Below are 16958 nucleotides of genomic sequence, written 5' to 3' on the forward strand. Positions count from 1 at the left end.
GTAGAAGAAATGGATACATTCCTAGAAACATACAACCTTCCAAGACTGAATCATGAGGAAATAGGAAGTCTGAACAGACCAATTCCTAGTAAGGAGACTAAATCAGTAAGACCTTCCAAGAAAAACAAAAGTCCAGGATCAGATGGCTTCACTGGTGAATTCTAACCAACTTTCAAAGAAGAATTAATACTAATCCTTCTCAAACTCTTCCCCAAAAAGAGGAGGGAGCACTTCCAAACTCATTTTATGAGACCAGTATTACCCTGATACCAAAAACAGATTAGGACATCACCAGGAAAGAAAATTATAGGCCAATATCCCTGATAAACATAGATGCAGAAATCTTCAACAAATAGTAAACCAAATTCAACCATACATTAAAAGGATCATACATCATGATCAAGTGGAATTTACTCCAAGGTTGTAAGGATGGTTCAATATCCACAAAACAATGTGATACATCACAGTAACAAAATGAAAGATAAAAATTATATGATCATCTCAATAGATGCAGAAAAAGCATTTGACAAAATTCCAACATCCATTTATGATAAAAACCCTCAACAAAGTGGATACAGAGGGAATTTACCTGAATATAATAGAGACCATGTATAACAAGCCCATAACTAACATCATACTCAGTGGTGAAAAGCTGAAAACTTTTCCTCTAAGATCATGAACAAGATGAGGATGCTCACTCTTGCCACTTTTATTGAACAGTGTTGGAAGTCATAACCAGAGAAATTAAGCAAGAGAAAGAAATAAAAGGCATCCAAATTGGAAAGAAAGAAGTAAAACTGTCACTATTTGCAAATCACATGATAGTATATGTTAAAAAAAAAAAAGCCCTAAAGACTTTCTACAAAACTGTTAGAACTAATAAATGAATTCAGTAAAGTTGCAAGAGACAAAATTAGTACATTGAAATCTGTTCCATTTCTATACACTAATAACAGACTATGAGAAAGAGAAATTAAAGGAACAATCACATTTACAATTGTATCAAAAAGAATAAAATTCCTAGGAATAACTTAAACCAAGCAGGTGAAAGACCTATACACTGAAAACTATAAGACTTAGATGAAAGATATTGAAGACACAAATAAATGGAAAGATATACTGTGCTGATGGACTGGAAGAATTAATATTGTTAAAATGTCCTTACTACCTAAAGCAATCTACAGATTCAATGCAATCCCTATCAAAACTCCAATGGCATTTTCCACAGAAATAGAACAAACAATTCTAAAATTTATATGGAACCACAAAAACCCTGCATAGCCAAAGCAACATTGAGAAAGAAGAAAAAAGCTGTAAGCATCATGTTCCCTGATTTCAAACTCTATTACAAAGCTATAGTAATCAAAACAGTATGGTATTGGCATGAAAACAGACACACAGATCAGTGGAACAGAATAGAGAGCTCAGAAATAAACTCATGAATATACGGTCAATTAATTTATAACAGAGGAGCCAAGAATATACATTGGGGAAAGGACACTCTTTTCAATAAATGGTGCATTGAAAACTGGACAGCCACATGCAAAAGAATGAAACTGGACCACTACTTACACCATAAACAATTAAAGACTTGAACGTAAGACCTGAAACCATTAAGGTTCCTAGAAGAAAACGTAGGTGGTAATAAGCTCTTTGACCTTGGTCTTGGCAAACATTTTTTGGATTTGGCACCCAAGGCAAAAATAAACAAGAGGGACTACATCAAACTAAAAAGCTTCTGCACAGCAAAGGAAACCATCAACAAAATGAAAAAGCAACCTACTACATGGGAGAAAATATTTACAAATTGTAGACATTTATCTGATGAATGGTTAATATCCAAAATATATACAGAACTCATACAACTCAAAAAAAATCGATTAAAAAATGGGCAGAGGATCTGAATAGACATTTTTCCAACGAAGACATACAGATGGCCAACAGGTACATGAAAAAAGGCTCAGCATCACTAATCATCAGGGAAATGCCAATCAAAACCATGAGGCATCACCTCATATCTCTCAGAAGGGCTATTATCAAAAAGACAAGAGATAATAAGTGTTAGCAGGATGTGGGGAAAAAGGTTGTTGGGAATGTAAATTGGTGCAGCCACTATGGAAAACAGCATGGAGATTCCTCAAAAAATTAAATAGAACTACCATATGATCCCACAATTCCATTTCTGGGTATTTCTCCAAGGAAAACAAAAACACTAATTTAAAAAGTTATATGTACCCTCATGTTCACTGCAGCATTATTTACAATAGCCCAGATATGGAAACAACCTAAATGTCCCTCAGAGGATGAATGGATAAAGAGACTGTGGTGTGTATGTATTTTTATAGATAGATCGATGGTAGGGATAGAGATGGAGCTATAATGGAATAGTATTCAGCCATAATAAAGAATGAAATCTTGCCATTTGTGACAACACGGCTGGACCTTCGGGGCATCATGCCAAGTCATTATGCTATGTCTTATGAGAGACAAATCTTGTATGATCTCACTTACATGTGGAACCTGAATAATTAATTTTTAAAAAACCTAATTCATGGATACAGAGAACAGATTGGTGGTTGCTAGAGGCACAGGGTGGGGAGTTGGTGAAATGGGTACAGACTTCCATTTATAAAAAATCAATTCTGGGAATGTAATGTACAACATGGTGACTATACCATAATTGCATAGTATTTGCTAATGACACTGTAGTGCATACTTGAAAGTTGCTGAGAGAGTAAATCTTAAAAGTTCTCATCACAAGGAAAAAAAGTTAGTAATGCTGTATGGTGATGGATGTTCTCTAGACTTAATGTGATGATCGTTTCACAATATGTACACACTGCATTGTTATGCTATACACCTGAAACTAATATAATGCTGTCTTTGTCAGTTATCCTCAATAAAAAAATAATACTAATAATTACCTGTTGGGAGTAGTTCTTGGGAGTAATATCCATGGTAGTTCTAGAGGCACTGGTGAAATGTACAGCTTTTACCGCTGATTCCTGTGAAGATTTATAGTGTTGGCATCCATTCCCGTCTGATTTTCTTTTGAGTCTGTTCACAGTTGATGAATCCCCATGAGGCCATGACCCTCTCAACTCATTCCACTACCTGGTATGAAGAAACTCCTTAGTGAATTAAACGAAATGACACAAAAAGGTTTTGCTAAAGGTGTCTTATATACATATGTATAATATTTTATTTTAAAATGGCATTGAGCATATACATTTCTTTAGCTTTTTCCAGGGAACATTGCACCTAAGTTTCAAAACACACAAAATAGATCCCCTTTACTAAACAGTTTTCATTTTTGGGTTACAAAAGTCAAGGTTTCACAATCACAAAGCATAAAGGTACATGGTTCTGAAACCATTTTCAGGCAGATTCCTCTCATTCACTGTATGTAGGGTATTTTCTTGGAAACCCAGACCATGATACATTCCTTACAAATGATCTCGACTGTGGGCCTCCCTGGGTTTCCAAAAGAAACAAAGAAAGTAGAGGCAAAACAGGAGTAATAGAGTAACCTCAGGACACCCCAAACACAAAATACTATGGAAGACTGGAAGAGTGGAGGACACAAGATTCTCCTTCAAGTACATCACAGTGGAAAACAACACTTTTTTTTTTTTTTTTTTTTTTTGCAGTATGCGGGCCTCTCAATGCTGTGGCCTCTCGCATTGCGGAGCACAGGCTCCGGACACGCAGGCCCAGCAGCCATGGCTCACGGGCCCAGCCACTCTGCAGCATGTGGGATCTTCCCAGACCGGGGCACGAAGCTGTGTCCCCTGCATCGGCAGGCAGACTCAACCACCGTGCCACCAGGGAAGCCCAAAAAGAATACATTTAAAGCCTCATTTGGTCACTGTCTACCTGGTCGCTACACAAACAAAACATCTAAGACGCAAAGGCAAAATTAAAGCTATTTACACAAATCACGTGGACTAGAAAGAGCAGCACTCCCTGGACTGACACTCAAACCACAAAGAGCCACCACGGTACTTACAGAAGAGGCAGGTGGGGCTGCTCATGTAGTGTCCCTTGAAAAATCCCAGTGTATGCACATAAGTCACATCACCCACACAGAACCAAAGTACACTTGGGGGGGCTTATGGTGTGCAGGCTGTGACATGTCTCTGCAACTGAAAGTCTTCAAAAATCCAAGTTCCTAATGTAAAATTCTGTCCGGTGGCCAGATACTGTTTTACTGTTTTCTTAGATCTGCTACCATTTAGGGTCAGCCTGGTGGGTTTTTGCATAGACAGTGACTCTCACTGCTTTCTTCATGTGTCCCAATAGCATTAACTTACCAAAAATAGAATCTCATTAAAGTTTAACACGTTCAGTCTGAAAACAGTAGAGCTGCTGGGCTGCTTAAGGAAAGGTAAGATCCTCAGACTGGTGGAAAGAAAACCACTGACTACTCGTGGCCTTATAAATAAAATTGATTGGCAGATGAGGAGGGAGGTTAGACCAGAGTCGTAAAGATGTGAGATTTTTTTCCAAGTGTTTCCATGCTAGTGCTCTTGGCGAACTGAAAACCCTGCCCGAATGGCCAAGATCTGAGGCCAACTCTGGATACTGGGACTCTCATCCTTGCCCACCAGTATCTACTGACAGCTGTGATTCTTTCCAAGAAGTAAATGAATACTTAGCAGAGTACAAAAAGAATGAGCACAGCTGACCTCATGTAGCCTCATGGAGGTAAACTGCTAGGGATTAAAAAATTAAATACCCCAAATTCCCCAAAACTGTAAACTGTGGAAAATAACAAATTCCCACTTTGGGAGCTCTGTCCTATTACACAGCTGAGTACTTGGCCTCGCCCAACTTTCACTTCTCTGTTCTCTCTGTAAGAACAGCCGTTAGGCAAGCACAACCACAGGAGAACACACTCTCCAGTTTTCTGGTTCTGGTACCGCTCTGATTTCAGGTTTTGAGAGAACACAGGTTTGGCTGTGTTGCCTGACAAAATGCCACAGTGTGGATGGAGTGTGAGTTTGCTCTCTTTAAGGAAAAGAGTGTCACCAAATACTCTGAAGAGCAAGTGCCAGTCCAGCAAAGAGATTTAGCACTGAGAGAGGCTTTCATTAAAGGAAGTGGCCACACCCCTCCCCCCCAGATAACCGTAAAGACTTTACTAGGAAATCAAAAGTTTTATTAAATAAGACTTCCTCTGAGGCTACTAGGGCAAGCAGACTTGACTGTAAGTCAGATACGCAAGATCACAGAAACACGTATAAATATGTTCTGCAGAATTTTGAGTGTGTTGCCTTTTGACCTTTCCAGGAATGCTCCAAGGGGGAAAAAATAAGGCTAAAACTGAGTAAGCTCAATTCACAGAGCAATATCAGTGCTGGGCAGACCTGCCATGGGCATTAACAAATCATTATTTTTCCACATTTGATTTATTCATCTCATTTGTGGTTTCCCTCCGATCCCCCAAACTGGCAACATGGCTTCAGCTTGCTACTAAGATCTTTCCACCCAAGGGGGCTTATGAGGAGAAATTACTAGACACCTTTCTAACTAAATCCAGTAGGACTAACTACTCAAGACTTTAGGATAAATTGAATCAGGGGCTTCCAGAGTTTTTGCTGAGACATGCCTTGGCAGGAAATGAATAGGAGACTTGAGTCCAGGTGTCGTGACATCTATGATATGCACATGCGAACTCTGACTCTGCTGCCTTGAGTAACACCAGAGAAGCTCAAGGTAGGGCCCAGACAGAAGCCCAGGACATAAAAGAAGTGAAAAGGCAGTGGGAACACGGGGAAGAGGTGAGTGCTTGTGAGGACAGCTTCCCAAAGAAGGCAGCTCAGAGTCCTCGCTGTAAAACTTTCTCATTTCCGAATTCGTACGCGGTTTTGAGAGTCAGAGCAGCAACGGAAAGCGGACCGCACTGCTGTAGGGCGCCCGCCTGTTTCCCCAGAGCATCCTGTTCTGCCAGGGCAGCAAATGGTTTCCCACAGACTTCTCCCCACAGAGGCGCTGGGGGCGGCTAGGATTTCCTGAAGGAGAAGGGAAGCCATCAGATGATGATGGCTCCTGACAGGGGACCAGCAAGTCCGGTTCTTCCCAAACAACATCTTGGCAAACACTCGGTGGGTGAATTCCCGCCATACTTCACCTGCCGGACCAGGCATTGCCTCCACACTGTGGGATGAGTACATTCCGAAGCAGGAAGGCTCCAGGACGTTAAGAAAATATCTACATTCCAAGAATGTCAACGCAGGCGATCCACTATCCCAGAGGAAAGGTTCCTGTCCTCCCCTCTGGGGAAGGGATTGAACAAACAGGAGAAGTGGAACTGGCTCTCCAGCCTTCTGGGGGAGTCACACCACTGACCCCTGTCTTTAAGGGGTGGGAAGCATGTCTTATTACAAAAAGTAGTCAAGATGGTGACGCTACCACAGGAGGTCTGCATGGAGAAGGCTCAGTGACCGGACACTGCTCTATAAGGCTTCCCATGCCCAGAATTGGTCTGCCCAAAAGTGATTTCTAAACATCTATTTTGCAAGTCCTCCCGGCCGAGAAGCGCCAGGTAGATCTGACCCGTACTCTGCTGCTGCTGCTTTTGTGAGGAACACCCAGAGGCGGGGTGCCAGTGGGAACAGGGGCCTCAGTCCTCGGGCGGCTGGGACATGATTCCGTGGAGAAGGAACAGAGTGCCCAGCCTGAGAATGACCAGTCAGCCTGATTCAAAGTCACTTTTATCAAATGGCCACTCTGAGCAGGCTTTGCCCAGATATGATGGGGAGGAGGAGACAGCCGCTTCTTGACAGAACTCTGCTCCTTAATATATGTTATTTGGAGGGGGCTTGGGGACAGTCCCAGTCCACAGAACCTGGATCCACATGGAGGAGTGGTCCTCAGATGGGGTGTGGTGAACTGATACAAGGAACCTCTTAAACTGCTCGCTTCAACCCTGCTTTGTGTCTGCCCCTGTGGCACGGTGGGTGGGGGAGGGCCAACCGTTCCGGAAACGAAATCCAGACTCTCCCAGAGAGACCTCAACCACACCAGGGGCGCCTTGAAGATGACAGAGGAACACCCATATTTCCACGAAAACACACTGATTTGGTGAGAAAATGCAACTTATGGACAAACTGTTACATAACAAAGACAACTCCATCAGCCAGGGCACCGCTCCAGATGGCGGCCTGGGTGGTGTGGGCTACGGGATATGGGGACAGTCTGGGCTGGACTTGGACACACAGATTCCTCGACAGGGGCCTGGAAAGTCCCAGGCCTGTTCTATGGAAGGGAAACAATTAAGATTCAAGGAATGTCAAAAAAGAAAAAAAATCCCTGCCACACCCTACCGGCACCAAAAAACAGTAAAGAGAGAGACACACACACACACAGATAGTGTTCCCTGAAATAAATCTCAGGCTTACTAGAAGATGGGCGCTTACATCTTCTGACGCATGATCCCCAACTCTCCAATGCAGCACTTTTAACCCGTAGGGAAGTTGGCAGCTTGGCAGGCTGAAGAGTCTTCTGCCAGTGACACCCGAAAACGGCTGCCCCAGCTCTCTGGATAAAATAAATATGATGGATGTGTCCCCAAATGGGCAATGGCCACCTAGGAGGCCTATGAAAGGAACCGACAGAAACACAACACTCAGTAGCAGCCTTTATGTTTTGCTCTTGTTGAGTATCCAGACCTGTTACTAAAGATGAAACTGAAACCCGAGGGTCCTCTTGAAGCTCAGCCAGAGGCCTTTCGGCAGCAAGCTTCCCACCTGGGCAGGGAAGAGGTGGCATCATCTGGAACTCTGCTGGGGTACTTCCCAGCCTCGCCCTGCCTCGAGGCATCCCAACTTTCTTCCCTTCTGTCCTTCTAAAACCCTGGGCTGTTTTCATGACAGTTTGTTTCCATGTATTAAAGGAATGACATATACAGAGATGTCGTCTCCTGAGCCCAGTCGGTCATTGGATATCCGCCATCCTCTGTCCTTCAGGACGCCACGGGCACGCATCACCAGGTCCTGAGCCGCCAGTGTGTACCTGTACAGGGAAAAGCAGGAATGAGACTGTCAGCGTGGCATCAGGCAGAATCGGGGGTCAGGCGAGGCTGGGAAGGAGGCATCACTACAACTGTTATGAACAGTTTTCAAACACCCTTAAAGTCACAAAAACTTAGGCCATCTTTTTCCCAAATGTGTGATGCCTAATGTGAGACTACTAGTTAGGTGGTAGATGGACAAGAGTCTACATACAATAAATAACCTCCTAAATTGTTCTGCTTTTCAGTCCTCTTTTGAGAATTTTGATGTCAACAAGAGAGTCCCCATTTAGTGCTGGTGTATCTTTAACACATCTGCTCAGGCTCAGAGCTTTCTACAGCAAACAGTGTATAGCTAAAAAAGCACATGCGAAAAATAAGAACTTTTGTTTCCAATGTTTATATTTAGAGCCACGTTGCTTTTAGGACAAAGGATGGTCATTTTCCACTTATGGTAGGGGTAAATCTTTCTAAATAAATTGTTTTTAAAAAGTGAGTCGATTTAAAGAAAAATGTTAATGATAGCACAGGTAGCAAAGGAGCATAGTGAAAAGGTGAAGGTTTTATTGGTACATGACTGGGAAACCTCAGTGTGGTCAAGCTATGCCATCCACCCTCATCAGTGCCACACTCTTCTCTTCACCACTGTAAGTACAGTGAGGGATCCCCAAGAATTTAAGAAATTTAAAGAAATCTTAAGAAAATAAGATTGCTCACTGAGACTGAGAGCATAAACTCAAAGACGAATAATGACTATGCCATAAATGGATGGAAAGCATTAAAATGTAGAAAAAGACTAATGTGGGAGGTGATTTGGGTGTATGTAGACTAGGTTAGCCTTGAGGCCTAAAACCAAGAGACAAAAACATTGGCAGGTGTCTGTCTAAATACAGATTGAGGCAGAGAGAGTCTTATCCAATGGATTTCAAAGAAATTTAGTTCCACTGGTGGGACCATATTTAGTGAGGACCATGGATGACACTTAGCTTCTGCCACAGGATATACAGTTTCCCTTGATTTTGACTTCATGTTCACCATATAACCTTCTAATTATGATCTGCCTCCCTGTGTGGCCTGCCAACAGAGAAAGAGTGAGCTAGTCATTTGTACTTTAAGAACGTCAGTCCTATTTCTCCATATAAACGTCAACTGGCATTCCTTCAGTTTGCAGATCAATCATGAAAGCTTGGTTAAGGTGAGCCCAGCTCTGATAATGAATCTGTTCTTTGTGTGTTGATTAAACCAGTTTCTGAACCTGAGAAGCTAAAAGCCAGCCTCTGGTAAATCACCAAGATAATAAATGTCACCCTGTAAGAAAGGCCTCTTGAAAGCCAGCCTGTGGACCTTAAACAACAGACCACCCTGATGTTACTGTGGCCTTTCCCTGCTTGGAATGTCACTCGGCCTTGCCTTCAGAACTGTGAGTTATGGAATTCAGAACACCAGAAGCCTCTTGCATTTCTTCTGTTAAAACTCCTTATGGATTAAGGGACTCTCCTGTTATAAAAGAGACCTGCACCTAGCCCCATTGTTACATTACTTAAGAACAAGGTCTGTAGCAAATAATCTCAGGATTGTTAAGATTCCAGGCTGTAGAGTCTTTGAGACTCAAGTCTACTAAGACAGCCCAGGCAGAGAGAAGTGTAGCACACACTAAAGGTGGCAGAGAGAGGCTATTTTAGTTAATACAATATAAGTGACTTTCCTCCTAGAGGATGGGTGGTAGGTGAGTAGGAGAGACACCTTTTTCTCTCCTTATTGAGAGAATTATCAGTTTTGAGGCAGAGGTATCTCAAGTTACACTTGAGGGAAGATGCCACCAGTTAGCCCTTCTGAGGGTTCTCTTTGTGCTGAGATCACGAAATAAACAGAAAGGACTCCAAAGAGGCCTTTGGCTAAAGAGCCAAATACATGCCCCCTTATCCACAAACTGCCGCTCATATACTATATTCAGAAGAGCTCTCAGATGCTCACTCCAAGTTACTCTTGGGTTTATATTGAATTGTACGTCTGAGATAAAACCTCACAGGGAAAGGCTACCATCAATATCAGTTGATGTTTATTACCCTAGTGATTGACCAGGGTCTAGACCTTAGCCTTTCAAGTTCAGAAAGCTGGCTGAGGCAATATACTAATTAGTAGATTTCATCTGTCAGGGCTGAACACACCTTAACTCAGCTCATGAGCAAACTAGACACAGAAGATTATGGCAAGTAGTGAGAAAAGATGGCTGGCAGCAAAAGGAAGTTACTTAAAGATGTTAAAAAAAACAGATGAAGGAAGTCAGGACCGGTCTCTGTGGTAAATCACAGGTCCTGCGGTCGTGGGGCAATGGCTGAGATCAGAACAAGGTTAAATGAAAGGCTTAATGTCCGAAATATACAGACAGCTCATACATCTCAATATCAAAAGAACACAAAAAACCCAATCAAAAAATGGGCAGAAGACCTAAATAGACATGTCTCCAAAGAAGACATGCAGATGGCCAAGAGGCACAGGAAAAGAGGCTCAGCATCATTAATTATTAGAGAAATGCAAATAAAAACTACAATGAGGTATCATCTCACTCTGGCCAAAATGGCCTTCATCAAAAAGTCTACAAACAGGACTTCCCTGGTAGTGCAGTGGTTAAGAATCCGCCTGCCAATGCAGGGGACATGGGTCCGATCCCTGGTCCAGGAAGATCCCACATGCCGCGGAGCAACGAAGCCTGTGCACCACAACTACTAAGCCTGTGCTCTAGAGCCCGTGAACCACAACTACTGAAGCTGGTGCATCTAGAGCCCATGCTCCGCAACGAGAGAAGCATGCGCACCACAACCAAGAGTAGCCCCCTCTCACTGCAACTAGAGAAAGCCTGCACGCAGCAGTGAAGATCCAACGCTGCCAAAAATAAATTAATTAAATAAATTAATTTTTTAAAAAAGTCTACAAACGATGAATGCTGGAGAGAGTGTGGAGAAAAGGAACCCTCCTACACTGTTGGTGGGAATGCAAATTGGTATAGCTACTACGGAGAACAGTATGGAGGTTCCTTAAAAAAGCTGAAAATAGGGCTTCCCTGGTGGTGCAGTGGTCGAGAGTCTGCCTGCCGATGCAGGGGACACGGGTTCGTGCCCCGGAGCGGCTGGGCCCGTGAGCCATGGCCACTGAGCCTGTGCGTCTGGAGCCTGTGCTCTGCAACAGGAGAGGCCACAACAGCGAGAGGCCCGCATACCACACACACACACACAAAAACCCAGAAAACAAAACTGAAAATAGAGCTACCACATGATCTGGCAATCCCACTTCTGGGCATGTGTCCAGAAAAGATGAAAACTCTAGTTTGAAAAGATACATGCACCCCAGTGTTCACAGCAGCACTATTTACAACAGCCAAGACATGGAAACAACCCAAGTGCCCATTAACAGATGAATGGATAAAGAAGATGTGGGGTGTGTGTGTGTTTGTGTGTGTGTATACACACACACAATAGACTATTACTCAGCCATAAAAAAGAATGAAATATTGCCACTTGCAGCAACATGGATGAACCTAGGGAATATCATACTAAATAAAGTCAGACAGAGAAAGACAAATATTATATCACTTATATGTGGAATCTAAAAAAATAATACAAATGAATCTATTTACAAAACAGAAACAGACTCACAGACATAGCAAACAAACTTATGGTTACCAAAAGGGAAAGCGGGGAGGGGATAAATTAGGATTATGAGATTAACAGATACATACTACTATATATAAAATAGATAAACAACAAGGATTTACTGTGTAGCACAGGGAACTATATTCAATATCTTGTAATAACCTATAATGGAAAAGATTCTGAAAAATACACATTTAAAACTGAATCACTTTGCTGTACACCTGAAACTAACACAATATTATAAATCAAGTATACTTCAATTAAAGAAAGTTAAAATCAAAACAGTGCCTACCTCATTTTATTTAAGTCACATAAGAGCATCATCCATAGTAAAAGGCAAGAGACCATCCTGATATTGCTATTGCTGGAGACTTTGGGTATTGAAAAAATGGTCAAAATTAGCTTTGGTATTTTAAAAAGCGGCATTAGGTCACTTAGAAAAGATGGTTGCCCAGGAAACACAAGGGCTCTAGAAAAGTAAGGTTTTATTCTCAAAACTGGTTATTGCCCATGCCAAGATAACTTCCCTTGAGCCTGCATTTCTCTCTGTCATCCATTCTGTCTTCCCTTAGGTGAACTCTTGAGAGAGAGAAGACCCATTTTTGCTTCCTCAATTTCTTACTTCCCTTTTTCTTCCGTCATTTCTTACCAGTAGGCCCAATACCCTGCTAATCCAGCCTCCTACACTTCTCCGTGCTCATTCCACTTGACCTTTCTCCAGCACAGATACTGTACTTCTGGCCATCGTCTTTATTCTTGACATCTCCTGTCTTTTCTTCTGAGTTCTCCTTTTTGTTTGCAGAGGTGGGAGGTGTTGAGGTTGGTTTGCTCACCACACCACTGCACACTCCAAGTTCTCCTATGTCTGGGCTTCCATGACACATGGCACAGCTCTTCTTACTTTCCTTGGTAGGCCCCAGTTAGGACTCAGGAAGAGTCAATAAATGTTAACTTACTTTCACTGCCGAGGTGGGACTTTCTCATCTATCATCCTTAGTTAATGCTATCCCCAGTCTCTTAAGTAGGAAATTTCATAGTCGTTTTCAGTGCTGCCTTCTCAACCTGATATTCACCAATGATAAATTCCACAAGGCACTGTAGGACTTCTAAACCTTGTATTATTTAAAGTGTATTTCATTATTGGTAGATGGCTAATTAAATCTCACCTTTATAGTTACTAAGATTCAAGCTAAACCTGTTGTAAAAACCGCTATTCTGAATTTATTTTTGCCATCATTCACACATACGTATACATACATACATAAAATTTATTTAGTATTTTCTATTTTTCTTTCCTTTCTTCTTGATTTCTGTCAGCTTGATTGCTTTCTTGAATACCTTTTCCCTCTCTCTACTAGTTGAGAAGTGATTATTTCTGTTGTTTTAGCAGCTATGCTTAGGTTTTTAATATATGTCAATCAATATTTGTGTCCTTCCCCAGAAAATAAAAAGATATTAGAATGCCTTCTTTTTCATCTGTCATGTTATTGCCCAGTATTTTAATTTTGCCTTGTTTTTAAACTCCTATTAAGTCATTATTATAATGTATATAAACCAACATACTAATAACATCTTTGCTTTTCGAAGCCCATTCCTTTCTTCTGGACTTGATTTCCTTCTGCTGAAGTACATTTTTAGTAATGCTTTTAACAATGGTCTGTGAGGGATAAACTCACCAAGTTTTGGGGCCACAGAAGTCTTTATTTTTGCATTTAATCTTGGATCAAAGCTTTATCGGGTACAGAATTCTAGACTGACTTATTTTCCCTTAGCAGTTTGGACATATTATTTCATCTTTTCTGACCTCTCTTGTTGAGAAGTCTGTCCTGTTTCACTTTCTTAAAATAAATTTATTTGATTTATTTATTATTTTTGGCTGCTTTGGGTCTGTTGCTGTGCATGGGTCTTCTCTAGTTGCGGCGAGTGGGGTCTACTCTTCATTGCGGTAGGCGGGCTTCTCAATGCAGTGGCTTCTCTTGCTACGGAGCACGGGCTCTAGGCACGCGGGATGCCGTAGTTGTGGCTCACAGGCTCTAGAGTGCAGGCTCAGCAGTTGGCGGCACGCAGGCTTAGCTGCTCCGCGTCATGTGGGATCTTCCCGGACCGGGACACAAACCCATGTCCTCTGCATTGGCAGGCAGACTCTCAACCACTGCGCCACCAGGGGACATTATGGGTTCTTCCAGTTCTAGAACATGTTTTAGGTGCGATTCTTGGCTTAGGATCCCCACACCCTACGTGTGGTGTGAGGTTTAGCCTCCCACTTTCCTGTGTGGCGGGCCTACCCACCCCCTCCTCACAGAACCTCAGTTTCATCCGGTTCTTGCCATCATCCATGTGCTGCAGGAAGGATGCCCCAACCTGAGAGGGAAGCTTAGGGAGAATGCCTTGGACCATTTCTTCCAACACTTTAGCCAGGAGCGCAGATTCCTCCACCTGACTTCTCTTTGCGAGGCTTCCCTAGTGAGTGCAAATGTGAAGTCCCCCCTGTAAGAGAGCAGTCTGCACGGACAACTGAAGGGCACTGATTAGATGCTGCTTGCAGTAACTGAACAGTGCAGCTGAACTCTAGGACTGGTTTCCTGATGTTTCCTCCATACTACAGGAGACACAGTATTGAAATGAAGTCACAAATGAAATGTTGTTTAGGTAAAATGAGGCCACTTGTGGGGATCTTTCCTCATAAGCTGATCAACTCAACACAACCCCAGACACCTAGTTCTTAGGAGAAGGTTTTTTTGCCCCAGCTCCAATCTCAGCCAGGCTGATGGACACTTTAGAACTCATGAGCATCCTTAGTCAAGCGCCATCTTACCCCAGGCAGGAAACCACCTTTAAGGTTGCTTTATATCAAGACTGGTGCCTGAGGAAAAGAAGAAACATTTCCTCTGGAGGGAAAGAAAGGACTGCTTCTCCTCTCCCCCATTTCGTTCTCCTGCAATTTCTACCTGATAAGGGCTGTCTGGTTTGGTAACAATGAAAATGATTGCTTCATGTGGCAGTAAGACAGGAGGGTTCTACTGAGTTTGGTGCTGAGGCTGAACACAAAGACACACGTGCCAGTGACTTAAGGGTGCAGGGAGCGGCGGGAGAGAATTTGAGTCAAATCATGAAATACAAATACAGAATATACAGGAGAGCAGCAGAGAAGAATATGGTACAGCTGATGACAGCAAAAGGCTCGTGGATTCCGTTATACCCCGGCCGGGATGACGAGGGGCCGGAAAGCCCTGGGATTCTGGAAGCTGGATGTGGGGCGGCAGCAGGGCCTGGCCTGAGGGCCTCACGTGGAAGACCTGGTCAGACCGCATCTGGGAAGTAGTACGGGAGTAGCTGGGGTCCTCATCCCTCCTAACGAAGAGTCTCCCAGGGAGACCAGTTTTGTACTTTGAGAGCATTTTTCTTCTCTGGCTGAAGCTTTCCACATTGATGGGCCGAGCTCTGCTGAAAGGGGCGGCGGCCGGGAGGGGTCTGACTTGGCAGGCACACAGGGCCTGGCGCAGAGGCTTCCTTGGGCCGAGCAGGAGGGACAGTAGGGGAGAGAAGAAAAGCAGAAAAGGAACAGGGGCTAAAGGACCCTGGGAAGGCCAGAGGCTCTTTTCACAACCACTGATGCTGAAGTCAGGGTGGAAGGAGGCCAGAGGGCAAATCCTCCATCGTCTCTGACGTCCTTGCCACCTCTGGGCACTTCTTAGCTCTTTCACCTCTTCAGTGGGGTGTACGAAGGGCCCCGGATGAGGGCTGGGCTGCCACGCGTGCCAGCCTGGCTGCGCCACCGCCCACATCGGGGTCTCTGGGGAAACTCCTTAGCCTGTTGGATCTGGAATAATGCTAGTGCATGCCTCAAAGGTCCTGCCGGGGTAAAGAGAACCTTCCTAAATGCTTCCTAAAGCATTTCCCTCATTAGACATAAAAGGCCTCTCTCCCCCACCAAGAGTTTTGCCTGCAGTCATCCACCTTTTGTAGAATCTCTTCCCACAAGACCACATCTGAATCAGCAGATTGGAGTGTCAAAAATAAGTCCGTTTCAGGCCTCAGGCCGTAACCTGGCCTTAAAGCCAGCAGTTCCAGTTGGGCAGGAACTTCTATTTGCCATTTGGATGGCACAGACAGGGTCTTACAAGAGGGAGGGTAGGTGGCAGGAACTGGGGAATTAATGGGTTCCGAATATTTGCATATAAAAGGCAGCTTCCATCTGCTGAGGCCCCGCAGTAATAGAGTATGATGGGAACAGGAGAAGGAATCCTCTTTGCATTCTGAGCAGGCCTCTGAGATTGAAGAGGCAGAAAAGCTCTCCCAAGCTTGGGAACACTGGCAGGGCTCTGTGGTAACGGGGTAGGTGGGGTGAGGGCGGGCGATGTGGAGGGGGCTCTTTGTTGCACTCAGAACCAGGCAACTCGTCCTGGGAGGAGGCCCACCTCAGGCTCACTGCTGGGAGCTGAGCCACATGTGTCCCTCGTCTGGCTCTGAAGCCACTGAAGGTGCTCACACCAGCTTCTGTCCCGCCTGGAGTGCGGGGACTTCACTCAGGCGGAGGACCTTGAGACACGGGAACAGCGACAGCCGCTGCCCACGACACCGTCCCTGTGTCCCCTGGGGGTCTGTGTGTCAGCAGGTGCAAGGCCACGGACTAGGGAGAGCTTATCACCCCCATGGGAGATGGCGAGAACACCCACCAGGCCTCGTTCACCTCTCTGCCCCGGCACCAGCTTCCAGGTTTCTCAAGGTGGTGTGAGTTTATTTTAGTTCAAACCCCAAACAGCAACATTTCGATAGGAGGGGGCATAGCAGACTATTTTCTTCTGCATCGTCCCTGGGAAGCCCTTTAAAATGCCCTGATGGGGGCTTCCCTGGTGGCGCAGTGGTTAAGAATCCTCCTGCCAGTGCAGGGGACGTGGGTTCGGGCCCTGGTCCAGGAAGATCCCACACGCTGAGGAGCAGCTAAGCCCGTGCACCACAACTACTGAGCCTGTGCTCTAGAGCCCGTGTGCCACAACTACTGAGCCCACGTGCCACAACTACTGAGCCCGTGTGCCACAATGACTGAAGCCCACGCGCCTAGAGCCCGTGCTCCGCAACGAGAAGTCGCACACTGTAATAAAGAGTAGCCCCTCTCGCCACAACTAGAAAAAGCCCGCGTGCAGCAATGAAGGCCCAACACAACCATAAATAAATAAACTAATTAATTAATTTAATTAAATTAATAAAATGCCCTTATGTTCCAACTAAGAGACCACACAGCTCTGCTCCAATGGCCATATCAACAGCAGTGAGGAAGAAAAGGTGGGCCTGGC

General features: G+C 44.2%; 1 protein-coding gene across 2 annotated transcripts in view; it reads right to left on the reverse strand.

Moving 5' to 3' along the window:
• Window positions 1–3177: 3177 nt before the first annotated feature.
• The window catches only part of PPM1H (protein phosphatase, Mg2+/Mn2+ dependent 1H), a 266407-nt gene continuing 252626 nt past the window's right edge, over window positions 3178–16958 (reverse strand). For both annotated transcript variants that reach the window (XM_059082213.2, XM_067009683.1), the window contains one exon: window positions 3178–8016. In XM_059082213.2, the coding sequence (XP_058938196.1) occupies window positions 7869–8016 (148 nt within the window). In that variant the 3' untranslated portion in view covers window positions 3178–7868. The remainder of the gene's footprint in view (window positions 8017–16958) is intronic.

The sequence above is a fragment of the Kogia breviceps genome, chromosome 12 (assembly GCF_026419965.1).
Source record: "Kogia breviceps isolate mKogBre1 chromosome 12, mKogBre1 haplotype 1, whole genome shotgun sequence".
Classification (NCBI taxonomy): domain Eukaryota; kingdom Metazoa; phylum Chordata; class Mammalia; order Artiodactyla; family Physeteridae; genus Kogia; species Kogia breviceps.